At 53.6% G+C, this 16,906-nt stretch overlaps 1 protein-coding gene across 2 annotated transcripts; it reads left to right on the forward strand.

Moving 5' to 3' along the window:
* The first annotated feature begins 2,656 nt into the window (after positions 1-2,656).
* LOC102964439 (cholesterol side-chain cleavage enzyme, mitochondrial) lies at positions 2,657-16,331 on the forward strand. Of its 2 annotated transcripts, none has more exons than XM_007084587.2 (9): positions 2,657-2,962; positions 6,530-6,685; positions 9,132-9,331; positions 10,179-10,382; positions 11,044-11,201; positions 14,113-14,279; positions 14,766-14,844; positions 15,334-15,531; positions 15,975-16,331. In XM_007084587.2, the coding sequence occupies exons 1-9, from the start codon at positions 2,694-2,696 to the stop codon at positions 16,104-16,106; spliced, it is 1,563 nt and encodes a 520-aa protein (XP_007084649.1). In that variant the 5' UTR covers positions 2,657-2,693; the 3' UTR covers positions 16,107-16,331. The 2 variants fall into 2 exon arrangements, with proteins under 2 accessions (XP_007084649.1, XP_015394155.1); XM_015538669.2 differs by lacking the exon at positions 2,657-2,962 and adding an exon at positions 3,229-3,456.
* The last annotated feature ends 575 nt before the right edge of the window (positions 16,332-16,906 follow it).

Consider the following 16,906-nt stretch of genomic DNA (forward strand, 5'->3'; position numbering starts at 1 on the left):
GGCTGATGGCTCAGAGCCTGGAGCCTGCTTCTGATTCTGTGTCTCCCTCTCTCCCTGCCCCTCCCCATTCATGCTCTCTCTCTGTCTCAAAAATAAATTAAAAAACGTTAAAAAAAAAAAATTTAAGAACAGAATTCACTCCGGCTAATATTTCCTAGGGGAGAGTTTATCAAGAGATACTACGTAGTTCACAGACTCTCGGGGAGGGTGGAGAATCGGGTGTCAGGAACGTCACCCGAATCCCATCCCAGAGCTGCCTCGGTGGCCACCCCCTGACCCGCACGGGTCTCCCGTGCTGCAGCTGGCCCTGGCTGAGGGTCTCTGCCATCACGTGCCATAGCGGGTTTCATGTGGCCCTCCCCTCTTCGTGTCACTACCTGCTCAACCAAAATTTCATGAGGGGACGCCTGACTGGGGAGCCCCAGCTATCTGCTTGCATCCCAGGCAGGGTGCCCTGCATTCCAGGGACGCTGGAAAAGTGAGTTTCCGGTTTCTGCCTTGCGTGTGGAGTCCTTAGTTGGAGAATCTCCAAAAAAACCCAATCTGTGAGCATTTGTGCCTGGGCAGCCCCACCCTGGATACCCAGCAGGTTTTGATAAAAGCCAGGACCACATTCAGCAGTCCCGACTACAGTGAGAGTCTTCCGGCTGCCACCAGAGCCAGCCGGACAGATGTTTGGGTGTGGCGATGCTGTCACCACTGCTGGGACCCGCTGAGGGAACTGCGGCCTCTTCCCTGCCAGGTGGCAGTGCCCCGCACAGTTTCTGGGGGGCCCAGGCTTCCAGTACTCCTCCCCATTCTCGGTGTGGGGTCAGGGTGGCCCATGCTGTGCCCCAGTGACTATGCGCTGTCCCTTGACCCAGGGACTTCCTTCTCCCTCCACCTTAGGAGCAGGGAGCAGCACCTAGCTTGAGTCAGGTTTAACTCCTACTTAGTGAGGCTGTGTCCTCTTTGTAAAGGCCTGTTGTTTTTTATAGGAAAAAGAATCTGTTAGAAAAAGACGACTTTTTTTTTTTCCTTTACATTTTTATCACGGTAACTTATATTCCCTAAAACGCAAATATCACAAATTCATGGCTCAGGTGAATTTTCACATGTGTGAACACACAGATCAGGACAGAGAACATTTCTAGCACCCCAGAAAGTTCTCTCATGCCTTCTCCCAGTCATTACCCCACAAAAGAACCACTTCTAACACCACACGTTCATTTAGCCGATTCTTGTGCTTGACTCGAGTGGAGTCCGACAGCATGGAGTCTTCTGGGTCCGGCTTTTTTCACTCAACATTAAAGACTCAGGAGATTCTAATTTTTCTTGTTTCTCCTTTTCCTCAGTGTTCTACAAGGAACAAACACAACTGTAACTTAGTTTATTTTTTTATTTTAGAAACATTTTTAAATGTTTTTATTTATTTTTTTGAGAGAGAGAGAGAGCGTGAGAGACAGAGACAGAGCACAAGTGGGGGAGGGGCAGAGACAGGGAGACAGAATCAGAAGCAGGCTCCAGGCCCTGAGCTGTCAGCACAGAGCCTGACTCAGGCCTTGAACTCGTGAATTGTGAGATCATGACCTGTACCGAAGTTGGATGCTTAACTGACTGAGCCACCCAGGCGCCCCTAGTTTATTTATTTATTAAAAAAAAAAAAATTTTTTTTTTATATATGTATTTATTTTTGAGAGAGAGACAGAGTGTGAGCAGGGGAGGAGCAGAGAGAGAGGGAGACACAGAATCTGAAGCAGGCTCCAGGCTCTGAACTGTCAGCACAGAGCCTGACGCTGGGCTTGAACTCACAATCTGTGAGATCATGACCTGAGCTGAGGTCGGATGCTCAAACAACTGAGCCCCCGGGAGCCCCGCTCCTAGTTTATTTTTTATAGATAGTATCTTTAAAAATAAATGATAAGTCCTGGGGCCCCTGGGTGGCTCAGTTGGTTGAGCGACCCACTCTTGATTTCAGCTCAGGTCATGATCTCACGGTTCGTGGGTTCGAGGCCCGCTCTGTGCTGACAACGCAGAGCCTGCTTGGGTTCTCTCTCCCTCTCTCTCTCTGCCCCTCCCTTGCTTACGCTCTCTCTCTCCCCCAAATAAATAAACATTAAAAAAATAATGATAACACCTGCCATTTTCAGAAAATATAGATTTTTTTTTTCCAAGCAGAAAAAGTAGAATTTTAAAAATCAGCGAACTATACATAAAACAGTTTATAATTACCTCTCTTTCTCTCTCTCTCTCTCTCTCTCTCTCTCAATCAGCAATGGGGCCGCAACTAAGATGCAGGCTGGCCCAAAGCTGCAGGGTGGCTCTGACCTCCTCCTCCTGGGCCCCAGGTTGTCCGTGTATGCTGAGGGATGTCTGCCAGTGGCTGGGTCCCTACAGCAGGGTTCAGCCGGAGGCCCCAACACCCCAGCAGAGGAAAGGCACAAACCTGTACCATTTCAGGGATCTGCTGGAGCTGTAGTGAGGACAGAGGCAGAGGGGTCTTCCTGTGCTTCAGGAAGCCTTTCTGGCTGCAGAAATCCCAGACTGAGTCTCCCAAGTTTCCCAAGTCACCCCAAGTCTGGGAGGGGCTGTATGTGGGCTGGAGCCAACAGGCCAAGGAGGGAGGCTGACGGCTTTGTCAGCTCGTTTAGCCTTGACTTGCTGCTTATAAGCTGGGCCGCAGGGGCCCAGGGCCAGAGTCACCCTGGGACAGCATGCTGGCCAAGGGGTTCCCTCTTCGCTCAGTCCTGGTCAAAGGCTGCCAGCCCCTCCTGAACACCGCACGGGAGGGTCCAGGGCATCCCAGGGTGCCCACTGGGGAGGGGGCTGGGATCTCCACTCAGATTCCCCGCCCCTTCAGCGAGATCCCCTCCCCGGGAAACAACGGCTGGCTAAACTTGTACAATTTCTGGAGGGAGATGGGCTCACAGAAAATCCACTATCACCAACTCCAGAACTTCCAGAAGTATGGCCCCATTTACAGGTAAGCCTGGCAGATTGTGGGGCTCATGGGATAGGGTAGAGGGCTGCCCATCCTAGGTATAACAGGGCTCCGTTAGGAAAAACTGTTCAAGAGAGAGGTCTCAAACATAAAGCCATTAACATGAACTTAAAGTCAAGAAATTTAGGATGATAAATCTGCTTATAGGCTGGAAAAAACAGCCAGCAACTCAAGGTTATGTGAAACAGGAAATACCAGACATCGCACCGCTGGTTTAGGCCGGCCGGTGGGGGGGGGGGTCCCCTCCCCCAAAAGTCCTGCCCTCCATTCCAGGCTCTGGTCTACTTCTGACTTGTTTGTTCCTTGCCTGGGGTTGGTGGCAGGAGAAGGGAGAAGGCTTCCCAGACAATGGGTTCAGTTCCCAGCCCTGAGGCCCCAGGTCCTACGCGCTTTGAAATTGACTGGGGGGAGGTGATCAGGGCCTAAGCCCTGTTAACTGCCTCCCTGCCTCCGCCGTCCTTAAGACAGCTTGGAAGGTAAGTTTGTCATCCCACTGTGGGAGGAAACTGAAGCTGGAGAGGTAAGGATTCTTGCCCTGATCTCCTGCTGGGGTGCCGGCCTCACCCCTCAGCCCTGCGCGGCTCTGGAGCAGCTGATTTTGTCCCTTCCCCTCTGCTGGGCCACAGCTCCTTTTCCCCAGGCATCTGCCTTGATTTCTGCCTCAAAGAAGGGGCCTTTGGTCTTTTAGCCTCTGAATGTGCTTCCCCACCCCCTTTCCCCTATTCCGAGGGACGGGGTCTGCGGGCTGCCCTTGGTGGGAGGCCTCACTTGTTCTGATTTAGCTACGCACCTTCCAGGTACACCTGGGCTCTGTTCTGAGCAGATACTTAAGAGACTGGAGGTGGTGGAGGTGCGGGTTGGGGGCAGGGAGGGGACTCCGGGAGGGACGGTGCATTTTCCTTTAAGTGAAAGGGTCAGGATGGGGAAAGGGCATTGATAGGATATGTTGGCTGTCTTGAAGGGGGGGTCGGGACGGGAGGGCAGGCAGGGCAGGCGTGTTTGTGGAGGGGTGCAGCTGCTCATGGGTCAGGGTTCCTCCCCCCCCCCCCCCCCCCATTGCCCAGCGTGGAGAAGATGGCTCCTTCCTTCGGGTAGATCTTTCCATATTTCCATACTCCCTGCTTCCTGCTCCCTTGGCTCCTCCTCCTTCCCTGCTGCTTCTCCCTCGGGTAGGAACGGGTAGGAACCTAGGAACTCGTATTTTATCAAGCCCCTTCTGTTTTCTGAGTCACTATCATCTGAGCCTCTCGACGCATCCTTGTATTTGATGTTACTATTCACATTTTACAGATGGAGAAACTGAGCCAGGAAGGAGAAGGTCATTCCTGCGTCTTGCCAAGGTCACACAGCTTGTCAGGGCAAAGCCAGGGCTATCTTTGGAACCCCAATTGTCTGACTTCTAGTTCAGTGTCACTGTTATGTTGTAACTTATGGCCCAGAAATGATACATTTGTGAATAAATGAGAATAAACAATTCAGAAAATATAGACAAGCACAATGGAAAATTGCAATCAGGCACAATCTCAATTTTGATAATATGTATATTTTTTATTTGAGAGAGAGAGAGTGCACGATGTAGGGGGAGAGAGGCAGAGAGAGTAGAGAGAATCTCAAGTAGGTTCTGCATTCAGAGGGCCCAAAGATGCAGGGCTCGATCCCACAACTTGGATCATGACCCAAGTGGAAGTCAAGAGTCGGACGCTCAACCTACTGAGCCACCCAGGCGCCTCTCAATTTTGATAATATTTATGTAACATTAAGAATGTGAATATATTATGTATGCTGTTTGTTGGGGTCCCACAACGACATATGGAGGACTTCTTTCCTCTTTTCTCTCTTTAATATAATTTTAAAAGGCAGCACGGTAGTCCGTAGTGTGGATAAGCCTTATGATGGTAGCCAGTTCTTTAAAGTGGACATCCAGCCCTCTCTGGGATTTTTTGCTATTAGACACGAGGCTTATCCATCAGGCATCATTGTCACGCTTCAGATCACTGCCTCGGGCTAGATTCCCAGAGTTGGAATTGATAACAATGGCAGTTCAAGGATTTTGCTGAGCTGGGTGGGGGGATGGGGCTAGTGGTGTGAGGTCGCTTGGTAGCTGGAAAAACACGGAGGGGATTTTCCGGGAGGCCACCGACAAAGCCCAAGGGGACCTGGGAAGGTAGGCTGGGGTGCAACGGGTCAGTGGTTAATGAGGGACCGCACCCTCTCCCCTCTTCCTCTTTCTCCCCCTCCTCCCCCCTCCCCCCATCTCTTTGAGGAAGGGGGAGGGGAGAGAACTTGGCTTGGACCTGTGTGTTTTTATATGTTGTCTTATAGGGCATCTTGAATTAAGTTTCTTAGGCAAAAGGCAGATGCAAGTAAGAAGTGGACTTTTCTGCTGTTTCCCCACAGTTGTGGTTTATGTTTTTCAATTTTTTATTTAAATGTTAGTCAGCACGCAGTGCAATATTGGTTTCAGGAGTAGACTTGAGGGGTTCATCACGTGCTCATCCCAAGTGCCCCCCTTAATGCCCATCACCCATCTAGCCGGTGCCTCTCCCACCATCAACCCTCAGTTTGTTCTCTATCTTTAAGAGTCTTTTGTGGTGGTGTTTTATTTATTTATTTTTTCAATTTTTTTTTTTTAACGTTTATTTATTTTTGAGACAGAGAGAGACAGAGCATGAACGGGGGTGGGTCAGAGAGAGAGGGAGACACAGAATCTGAAAGAGGCTCCAGGCTCTGAGCGGTCAGCACAGAGCCCGACGCGGGGCTCGAACTCACGGACCGTGAGACCATGACCTGAGCCGAAGTCGGACGCTTAACCGACTGAGCCACCCAGGCGCCCCTGTGGTGGTGTTTTAATAGAGACTGTAAAGTGCTTTGTGACAGGTATCTATGCCCGAGGCCTGATATTTTACCAGGGTTTTGTTTGTATAGAGACAAAGTGCTTTGTTGGAGTCTGAGGAGAGGCAGGGTAGCTACTCCCAGAATTGCAATCCTAGAGCCTAGAAGGGACTGGCTGGCCGGGCCTATGGACTACCTAGAAAGCTACACCGAGTCCCTCCAGTGGTGACAGGACCACGCTGTTTCTGAGCTCTGTGGTGGGTGCGAGGCAGGGAGGGTGCTGAGGCTTTGGACGCCCAGGAAGAAGGGCGTGGGAGCGAGGACCTGATGGTCCACGGTAGACCCTGGGTGGGGGCAGGCTCGTCCTGGGGCCAGGCAGCAGCTACCGTGATGGCAAGAGGAACATAAAGCTGTCACTTATCCAATGCCTGACTGGAGTCACTTCCATAGACTGTATCATCTTGTCCTTCAGCAACCCTGTGAGACAGGTACTATATCTCCATTTTATAAAGAAGGAAATGGACTCAGAAGGGGTGAGCGCCTTGCCTCGGGTCACACAGCAAGGAGTGCTGTGGGATCGGGGTCCACTCCCAGGACTGTTTGCTCTGCAGTCTTGGCCACGAGGCGGTTATATGTGAGCTGGGCCCCATCCTGATTGCCCCGAGTCTGCATGGCTCTCCGGGAACCCACCCTAGCTCGTCCCCTCTGTTCCCCCAGGGAGAAGCTGGGCAGCATGGAGTCGGTTTATATCATCGACCCTGAAGATGTGGCCCTTCTCTTTAAGTTCGAGGGTCCCACTCCAGAACGATTTTCCATCCCACCGTGGGTGGCCTATCACCAGCATTGCCAGAGACCCCTCGGCGTCCTGTTGAAGTGAGTCCTGGGCCATCTCCGGGGAGCTGGTGGGAGATGATGGGCAGCTGTGGCATGGGGCCTCTGGGCAAATCCCTGGCATCTTCCTGTCACCATAAAGCCGCTGATGGTGAACTGCTCTGCCAGCCTTCAGGGAAGTGCTCAGGCTGAAGATTGTAATGAGTAAATAAAGATCTAGAACAGTTCTCATTTATTGGTTCACGCTTTAAGACCCATCTTTTTGAGCACCTGCTGTGTGCCGGGCTCTGGGGTACAGTGACAAGGAGGGCAGGGCCCCGCCACCGTGAGTCTAAAGGGGCAGTGAGAATCGCGGACAAGTCGGTGTATGTAAGTGTAACGGACACAGTTGTCCACCAAATCGCTCATCAAACGTTGACATGTGACCATGTCAAGTGTTGCTGAGGATACAGAGAGATGAGAGTTCTCGTGGCTTGCTCGTGGGAGTGAAAGCTGGTGCCGCCACTTTGGAAAACGGTTGGGCATCGCCTCCTGTGGCTGAGTGTTCACACGCCTACAAGACAGCAGGTCTGCGCTCAGGAATAGACGCCAAAGCACGGGTCCCCAGGGGACGTGAGCTAGAGTGTTTGAGCAGGGCTGGTCATAACGGCAAAGCCCAGGAAACCACCTAAATGCCCGACAGGAGCGAGAATGAGTGAGTGGTGGCACACGCCAGTCAAAGTGAATGGACTCAGTGGCCCGCAACCATCCAGATGATACTTAGAAGTGTAAAACTGAGGGAAAAAAGCAAGTCATGACAGTTCTTTAAAAAAGTTAAAAACAGGGGCACTCGGGTGGCTTAGTCGGCTAAGCACCGACTTTGGCTCAGGTCAAGATCTCGCGGTCCGTGAGTTGAGCCCCACCTCGGGCTCTGTGCTGACAGCTCAGAGCCTGGAGCCCGCTTCAGGTGCTGTGTCTCCCTCTCTCTCTGCCCCTCCCCGGCTTGTACTCTGTCTGTCTGTCTCTCTCTCTCTCTTAAAAATAAATATTAAAATTTTTTTTTAAAATGCTGAAAACAAGAATACATTTATTATTATTATTATTAACATTTATTTATTTTTGAGAGACAGAGACAGAGCGTGAGCAGGGGAGGGGCAGAGAAAGGGAGACACAGAATCCGAAGCAGGCTGCAGGCTCTGAGCTGTCAGCACAGAGTCCGACGTGGGGCTCGAACCCATGAACTGTGAGATCGTGACCTGAGCTGAAGTCCAATGCTCCACTGACTGAGCCACCCAGGCACCGCCCCTTTTTTAAATTTATTTTTTTATTTTTTAATTTACATCCAAGTTAGTTAGCATATAGTGCAATAATGGTTTCAGGAGTAGATTCCAGTGATTCATCCCCTATGTATGACACCCAGTGCTCACCCCAGCAAGTGTCTTCCGTAACGCCCCTTACCCATTTTAGCCCATCCCCCTCCCCACAACCCCTTAGCAACCCTTAGTTTGTTCTCTGTATTTAAGAGCCTCTTATGTTTTGTCTCCCTCCTTGTTTTTATATTATTTTTGCTTCCCTTCCCTTATGTTCATCTATTTTGTACCTTAGATTCCTCATATGAGTGAGGTCATATGATACCTGTCTTTTCTCTAATTTCGCTTAACCTAATACCTGCTAGTTCCATCCACATAGTTGCAAATGGCAAGATTTCATTCTTTTTGATTGCTGAGTAATACTCCATTGTATATATATACCACATCTTTATCCATTCATCAAGTATACATTTTTAGAATAATTATAGATCAAACTATATACAAAAACAAGCAGAGGAGTCAGGGTGATCCCCTTGGCCAGGGAGGCAGGAAGTGGGAGGACCAGGTCGGCCTATGTAAGTTACTGTCAAGTTCCTAGTTTTCGTGTTGCCTGGTGAGTTTGTAATAATATCCTTATAAACAAGCGAAGCCCTCAAACTACTAAAAGGGCTTTGTGTGGATCTCTTTCCAAGTATGGGCCGTAAGCTGAGGTCTATCATTGACCCAATTCAGGGCACCTGAGATCCCCCACCAGTGGCGCTGGTGGGACATATCGGGGGTGCAGAGGAGGAGAGATTGGCCAGTTGTGTCTGTGCAGGGGCCAGAAAAGGTGAAGTCGAGGGGCACTTGAATGGCAGGAGGTGAGCATCAGCCAAGAGGAAAGCATGTGTGGCTCTGAGGCAAACACTAGAGGATTTGAAAGTTACTTTGAGGTTCTAAGAATAGGAGTTCTTGGCCACAGCAGCAGCGGGTAGAGGCGGTGGGGGGAGGTCGGGGTTTTGTTCTCCCCCACCCTCTTTCTTCCTGCCTCCATGCCAGGCAGAAGCTGGGAGATGGGAGGCCCAGAGTGATGGGGGTGGAAGTGAGTGCTGGGCTCTGAGCTGTGGCTCACCCTCCTGGAAAAGTCGAGTCAGCCCCCTCTGTGTCTGCCAGGCCTGGGGTTTGTGACCATCAGGGCCTGAGGGCCTGTGTTTTCTCAGGAAGTCAGGAGCTTGGAAGAAAGACCGACTGGCCCTGAACCAGGAGGTGATGTCTCCAGAGGCCATAAAGAACTTCATTCCCCTGCTGGACCCAGTGTCTCAGGACTTTGTGAAAGTCCTGCACAGGCGCATCAAGCTGCAGGGCTCCGGAAAGTTCTCAGGGGACATCAGTGACGACCTGTTTCGCTTTGCCTTTGAGTGTAAGGAGACTGCCTGGCAGTGGTCCTGTGGGTGGGAGAACCCAGCCTCCTACCTTGAGACCCAGCACAGATCCTGAAGAAGCATTGGGATTGGCTTCTGGGATGAACTGCTAGACTCATCCTCTACCTCTCTCTCTCCTGGGACACTGACCTTCGAGGTCTGGGAGGAGAAGGGACAGTTGGGTGGTTAATCTAAATGGGGTATTTGAGGATATGTAGGAGTTTTATAGATGGGGTAAGGAGTCAGGCAGTATGGGAAGAGGGAATGGTGCATGCAAAGGCCTGTGGCTTGATGGCGATCATGTGGTCATTGCAGGAGATTCGGGGTGTCCAGAGTTTGGTATGAAGTCAACATTCAAATTCCTGACCAAGTAGGCAGGAAACACTTGGGGCGGTTGGGAGTTTTTAGGTCCAGCCAGAGTGGGTCTTGGATGGCCAATCCACTTTCCCATATGACCTGTTTCAGGAGATAGCCAATTTGGTCACTTCCAGATGAGAAATTGATCTCCCTTCCCAGGAGGAAAGCCCAGAGGCTGCTTGGGGTGCTGTTGGAGGGTGGGAGGCGCAGTTTCAGCCCCGCCTGGGCACTTTCCCTGCTGGAGACTGCTTCCTGCCACCCTTTGCAGGGTCTTCTACTCGCCCCTCTGAAGGACCCGAGTGGCTCCCGGAGGGTAGCTTTCCCTCAGTCCTGCCATTTCCACTGTTTGGGACTCAGGCCTCAGTTTCTTTACTGAAGGAGCCTGAGGTTGGGTGCAGGAGATCCTCTGGGTTGGCGGGGGTGGGGTTCCTGGGGGCTGACACCCTCAGATGGCCAGGTTGAAAGGGGCTTTTCTGCCTCCCCCTGCAGCCATCACCAACGTCATGTTCGGGGAGCGCCTGGGGATGCTGGAGGAGGTGGTGGACCCTGACGCCCAGCGGTTCATCGACGCTGTCTACCAGATGTTCCACACCAGTGTCCCCATGCTCAGCTTCCCCCCAGACCTGTTCCGTCTATTCAAGACCAAGACCTGGAGGGACCATGTGGCTGCGTGGGATGTGATTTTCAATAAAGGTGAAGGCTGGTTAGCCATGTCTGGGGGCCAGGAGAGCCCTGTCTACCCCAGAGGGTGGGAAACCCAGGCCTGAGATGGGGCGGGTGGGGGGGCAGGGAAAGGTAAGAAATCTCTGCTCTCTGGTGGGCAGGGAGAGGGGCAGGAAGGCCCCGGAACTCCTGTCCATGGTGGCCTAAAGGCTGGCTGTTGGAGATGGTTAGAAAGAGGATCAAAGACATCATATTCTTCCCAAGAGTCCAGGATCTCCCGAGAGTTAAGGACTGGTGCTCCAGACACAGCTGTGCTTGGTGACATATTAGGACTTTGGTGAGCGAGATTGGTAAGGTAGGGTGGAGAAGGCAGATGGGGGTGTGGTGTGGACCTCAGACCTAGAACCATATCCCAGCTCTGCCCCCCCACCCCCGACACTCTCGTGACCTTGGGCAAGCCACTCCCCTTTAGGGCTTCTGTTTCCTAATCTGTAAAATGGGGATGATCTCACCTCCCCCCCTGGAGCTGTGGTCAAGAATTAAATGGATATGAAGGGCTTAGCAGAGAGTGTGTGCTCAGTAAAGTGGCAGCCGAGCAAGCTGGGCTCTTGAACCCCCAGGCCCTTGGTGCCTGCCCTCCCCTGCCCTCCCACCTGCAGAGAGCTCACTCTTCCTTTCTCCTCCTGCACAGCGGAGGCATACACCCAGAGCTTCTACTGGGACCTGAGGCACAAGAGAGATTTCAGCAATCACCCCTGCATCCTCCAACGCCTCCTAAGAAGTCACAAGCTGCTCTTTGAGGATGTCAAGGCCAACATAACAGAGATGTTGGCAGGGGGTGTGGACACGGTGAGGTGGCCGAAGGCACATCCTGTCCCTTCCTGTGCCCCGTGCCCCTTCCCCACCAATCCGCCTCGTTGCCTGAAACCCTACCCACGTGGGGTGGACCTCCCTTTCTCCGGCTGCATTTCTTAAATCCTAATCCTCTAGGATGAGGAAGGGCCAGGTCACATGGTCACCCACGGTGCATAACTTGAGGCTGATCTGCCAGGTTTGCTTGGCCTGTGAGAACAGAGCAACCGGGCATAGGTGGCGGGCCCAGGTTCGTGCCTGGAGCCCTTGAGGGAGGGAGGGCTGCTCCAATCAAAGGTGGAGGACACAGCTCGCTCGATTCAGGAAGGCAGGCAGGACCGCAGAAGATCTGGGAGCCAGTAGAACATCCTCCACCTTCCAGACGTCAGTCCCCCATGGTGCCCCCCTGTGTCTGGAGGCATGCTCTGCGGTGTCTCCCTCAGGCCCTCTGCACAGGCGGTACAATACCCCAGAAACTTCTTGACTGTCAACATGTCTCTGGCCTGTGTGCGGTCCCTTTTACCACTATCTTGAAGCTTCCCAGGCCGCTGTGATGGTGAGGGCTCATTATTTAGTGTTTATGGAGTGTTAGTTGTGATTCAGGCATCGAGACTATAAAGGTGAATGCTATAGACCCCAAATGTCCCAAAGGGCCCGGGAAGGAAGGGCATATCAGCGTGCCGGGGCTGTTAGAACAAAGTACCACAGACCGGGTGGCTTAAAACACAGAAATTTATCTTCTCACAGTTGGAGCTAGAAGTCCAAGAGCCAGGTGGCTGGGTTGGTTTCTTCTGCGGCCTCTACTTGGCTTGTAGATAGCTGTCCTCTCCCTGTGTCTTCACAGGGTCTGTGCACGCATGCGCACGTGTGTCTGTGGCCTAACCTCCTCTTCTTAGAAGCACAGCAGTCCTGTTAGATTAGGCCCCACCCACGTGACCTCATTTCACCCTAGTTCGCTCTTGAAAGGCCCCACGGCCCTCAGTGTCCCACGGTGAGGTACTGGGGGGTCAGGACTTCAGCCTGTGAATTTGGCTCGTTCCACGACGAGGAGGCTGCGTGGGCGCCGATGACCACCACGCCGTGTTGTAGGGTCCGCCGACCAGGCATGTGCCGAGCACTGCCGGTGCCCAGAGGAGGGAGAGAAAACAGTGGCCTTGTAGGACAGGGACAGCGCCCCATAGAGGAGCCGACATTCAGCTTGTGTCTTGAAGGCTGCTGCTGGGAGGAGGGAGAAACAGAAATTTCAGGACTAGGGAGACACGTGCCAAAGCCCTCGGGTTAGTAACTTTCTTTCCTCGTATCGGATTTCTGTTTGCCTCTAACAGCAGATTGTTGGTCTCTGGGACAGGATGCAGCCGAGCCTTTGAGCATATTTTAAACCTAGTTCATTGTCAGTTATGTAGAAGACAAAACCGCTTACCTATTCTTGGGTAACATCTTTTAAGCCTGTCCTAGGGGCGCCTGGGTGGCGCAGTCGGTTGAGCGTCCCACTTCAGCTCAGGTCATGATCTCACAGCGAGTTCGAGCCCCATGTCGGACTCCGTGCTGGCAGCTCAGAGCCCGGAGCCTGCTTTGGATTCCGTCTCCCCCTCTCTCTGCCCCTCCCCTCCCCAGCTCATGCTCTGTCTCTTTCTCTCTCTCAAAAATAAAATAAGTATTAAAAAAAATTTAAAAATTAAGCCTGTCCTAGATGGCAGGCAGGCTCCTAAGCTTTTCACATGTATTAACTCATTTAGTATTCACAAACAACACTATGAGGTATGTTACTATTATCCCTCTGTTTTAGATGAGGAAACTGGCGCACAGAGAGGTTAAGTAACTTACTCAAGGTCACACAGTTGGTAACTTAGTTGACTATCGTATTCAATATCTCTCAAGTACCTAGTTTGTGTCAGGCCTTGGAGGCGATAAGACCCATTACACACATTTGATCTGAGCCTTAAAGGAGTACATCGTTGCCTCCTAGGTTTGGCGGGGGGGGTGGCGGGGGTGGGGGCGGTAATTCTAGAATGAGCAAACAGCATGAGGAAGATTTCTGGGCTTCGGGAGCTGTGTGTAGCTAGAACATTAGGGGGCAGGGGGCCTGGGAGCGGTAGGCAAGTGTTGGGGGGAGCCTCACGGGTCAGGCAAAAGCTTCTGGGGCCAGGTGAGGATTTGGAGCTGGGAAGTGGACTCATGACATTTTTTCCGGAGTGCTCCTCCTGGGAGGAAGGAGGAGACCAAAATATGACCCTTGGTCAGATAGCAGCATGTCCTGGCCCCAGGAGGGAGGGCTGCTTCAGCCTGGGGTCCCCCCCGTGAAGAATCTTGGACTGTGGGGCTTGACGAGTGTCACTCACGCTTCAGTGAAGGGCTACTGGTCACTGCCTCCGGCTAATACTGAGATGGGCTGGTCCATCCCAGGATAGACCGCATTGCTAATTGCAACACGGATGGAAAACGGGTCTGGTGGCTCTGGTTTCAGTATCTTTGGGCCTCACTTTCTTTTCTGTTCCCACAGGCAAGGGCTAATGTTTGGGGAAGGTCTAACGGGAGAGGGGTGGGATGGCAGTCGTTGGGGAGTACAGCCCTTACAGTAGTAGGATTTGGCTTCCAAAGGCCTCTGGAGTCCTCTGGAAGAAGGCACCAGCTGTATGGGTGACTCTGCTGGCTGGGGAAACAGGTGGGCGCTGGTGACATCGGGGACGAGGGCAGGGACAACTGCTGCCCCAAACATTCCTGCCTGGGGGGTGAGGCAGGCGCTCTGGACGTTTGCCTATCAAACCGTGTTTTGCTTTCGTGGACGGTGGCCTCTGGATGCAGGGATGAGAGTGGGCAAAGATCCTTGGAAGTGAGAATTTAGCATGGGTTTAGATGCCTCAGGAGTGACGGGTCCTCCTTGTCTTCCACACCGCACACTCCCTGCCAGACGTCCATGACATTGCAGTGGCACTTGTACGAGATGGCACGCAGCCTGAAGGTGCAGGAGATGCTGCGGGAGGAGGTCCGGGCTGCCCGGCGCCAGGCCCGGGGAGACATCAGCATGATGTTGCAGCACGTCCCGCTCCTCAAAGCCAGCATCAAGGAGACACTGAGGCAAGCCCAACCCTCCCAGGCCCACCCACCTCGTCCCCCACATCCCTGGGCAGGGCCGAAGGGAGGGCGTTGGTAGGAAGTGAGAAGTCCGGGGAGACAGCTGGGAATGGCGAGGGAGGAGAGAAGAGTACATCCCGTCCCCAGATCCCCCCGGGGCACTGGGGCTGAGATGCCTTGCTGGGTGTACAGGCTCCGTCCAGGCCTCAGGGCATCGGCTTCCTTTTCTGTTGTTTTAAGGTTGATTTATTTATTTTGAGAGAGAGAGAGAGAGAGAGAGAATGAGCGCAAGCGGGGGAGGGGCAGAGAGCGAGAGGGAGATCCCAAGCAGGCTCCGCGCTGACAGCTGACAGCGTGGAGCCCGACGTGGGGTTCGAAGTCATGAACCGTGAGATCGTGACCTGAGCCGAAATCAAGAGTTGGACGCTTAACTGACTGAGCCACCCGGGTGCCCTGGGGCATCAGCTTCTGAATGCCTTCCTCCGGCAGACTCCACCCCATCTCCGTGACCCTGCAGAGATACCTTGAAAATGACTTGGTTCTTCGAAATTACATGATTCCTGCCAAGGTGGGTGCAGCAGGGGGGGCTGGCGGCTCTGCCAGTCAGACAGAGGAGGCTGGGGACAGACTGCAGCTGCACACAGATGGGTGGCGACGAGGGTTTCTGTCCCCTCTTTCTTCCTGGAGCTGGCTGGTGCAGCAGTCCAAGTAGGAATGAAGGGCAGGAGTACTGGGCATAGTGGGTGATGGTCCCTGGAATGTTGCTGGAGCCCAGGGTTAGGAGGGAGGCCCCACTGGGTCTCGGGAGCCCTCTGGGGTTGAGGAAAGGGCTGGACAATCCCTTGAGCCATCCCTGGCCTTGAGTCTTCAGTCCTGCCCGTCTGATGGGTGAGGCTCAGGGGAGGGGGTGGGAACTTTTTCAACATCACACGGTGGGCAGGGTCCCGTGCTGGAACACTGGGCAGCCTGGCTGGGGAGCGGGGGTGGGGAAGCTGAGTTAATGCTCCCGGCTGGGAGTAGATGAAGCCTCTCAGGCCTCTGCCCACCTTGTCCCCAGACGTTGGTGCAGGTGTCCACCTATGCCTTGGGCCAAGACCCCACCTTCTTCCTCAATCCGGGCAAGTTTGACCCAACCCGATGGCTGAGTAACGACAAGGAACTCATCCACTTCCGGAACCTGGGCTTTGGCTGGGGTGTGCGGCAGTGTGTGGGCCGGCGGATCGCTGAGCTCGAGATGACCCTCTTCCTCATCCATGTGAGTCCGGCTGGGGGCATCTGCCCACCCTGGGCTGGCCATGGCCCTAATGAAGGCAGTGACCCTCCTACTCTCATCTCTGCCCAGAGCCCAGGGAGTACAGGGCTGGGGACATCTGTCTCCCATTATTTGCCTTCCTCCTCCCTGACAGTTTCGGGCTAATCTTCTTATGGCCCATCGGTGTCCCCTGGCCATCTGTTCTCCCCCAAGCGGGATGGGACGGGTACGGGGGTGGGGGGGACAAGGTTTCGTTGAAGCTATAAGGCTGATCGAGGGGACGAGGTACTAGTGCATTTTCAGGCGCTGTGCAGGGCCAAACAGGAGCTGGCGGTGAGTTCCTCCAGTCACTCACGACAGGTGACACCTACAGGTGAATGAGCCTGGCCCCGGGGGAGACAGCCCCTCCCCACCTCTCCCCTAAGCCCACCACCCCTCTTTCTCAGATTCTGGAGAACTTCAGAGTTGAAATGCAACATCTCAGTGATGTGGGCACCACATTCAACCTCATCCTGATGCCCGACAAGCCCATCCTCCTCACCTTCAGGCCCTACAGCCAGGACCCACCCCAGGTGTGATTAGAGAGGGTGGACGCTGCCTCTCCCACCTCTCAGGCCAGCAGGGGTGCTGGAGGAAGGTCGGGGTGGGGCCCATGGCGGTTCTGCTCTTCAGTCCTCAGCCCCCCTCCCCTGCTCCTTTTGGGCCAGCTCTGGGAGGAGAAAGTTGGCCAGGGCACCCCTCTTTCACGCCACCTCTTCCCCTTCTTTTCCTGACCCATGAAGGCAATAAATGGCCGAACCGTGTGAAGTGTTCTCATTTCCGTCCGACTCCCGAGTGATCTCTCGCTCCTGTGACGATGCTCCCTGACCTGGGTCAGCAACGGGATCTGGGCACGAATGGGGCACCCAGGGCAGCTGCACTTGAAGCCAATTCTATTGGGACCCACCTGCTCAGGAGCCAGTAGGATTAACCCCCTTGCTGCCTGGGGCTGGGGGCAAGGCAGAGCGGGTGGCGGGCTATTGCCACTGTGCGGGGAGCTCCTGGAGCAGCGGGCAGAGGGACAAAGGACCCGGCTTCTGTTGAGGGAACAGGGTGGTCTGAGAACAGACTTCCGGGCAGGCCCACCTATCAGGAATGAGGCTCCTGTAGACCTCTGACTGGCTGAACTCTGGGTGGGAGTTCCCTATGGGGTCATGAGGACTTCCTGCCAAGGTCAGCTAGGGTTCTGGGGCACGTCCGGGGCTGAAGCCTGAGTGAGGGTCTCGTATGAGGTGGCCAATCTAGGGAATAAGAGGCCAGTATGTTTGCTTTACCCCACCCGGTCTTTCTCTGGGCAGTAGGCAGGAAGACTGTGGCTGGGCCTTTGGTGCATTATTTG

This window comes from Panthera tigris, chromosome B3 (genome assembly GCF_018350195.1).
Source record: "Panthera tigris isolate Pti1 chromosome B3, P.tigris_Pti1_mat1.1, whole genome shotgun sequence".
Lineage (NCBI taxonomy): Eukaryota > Metazoa > Chordata > Mammalia > Carnivora > Felidae > Panthera > Panthera tigris.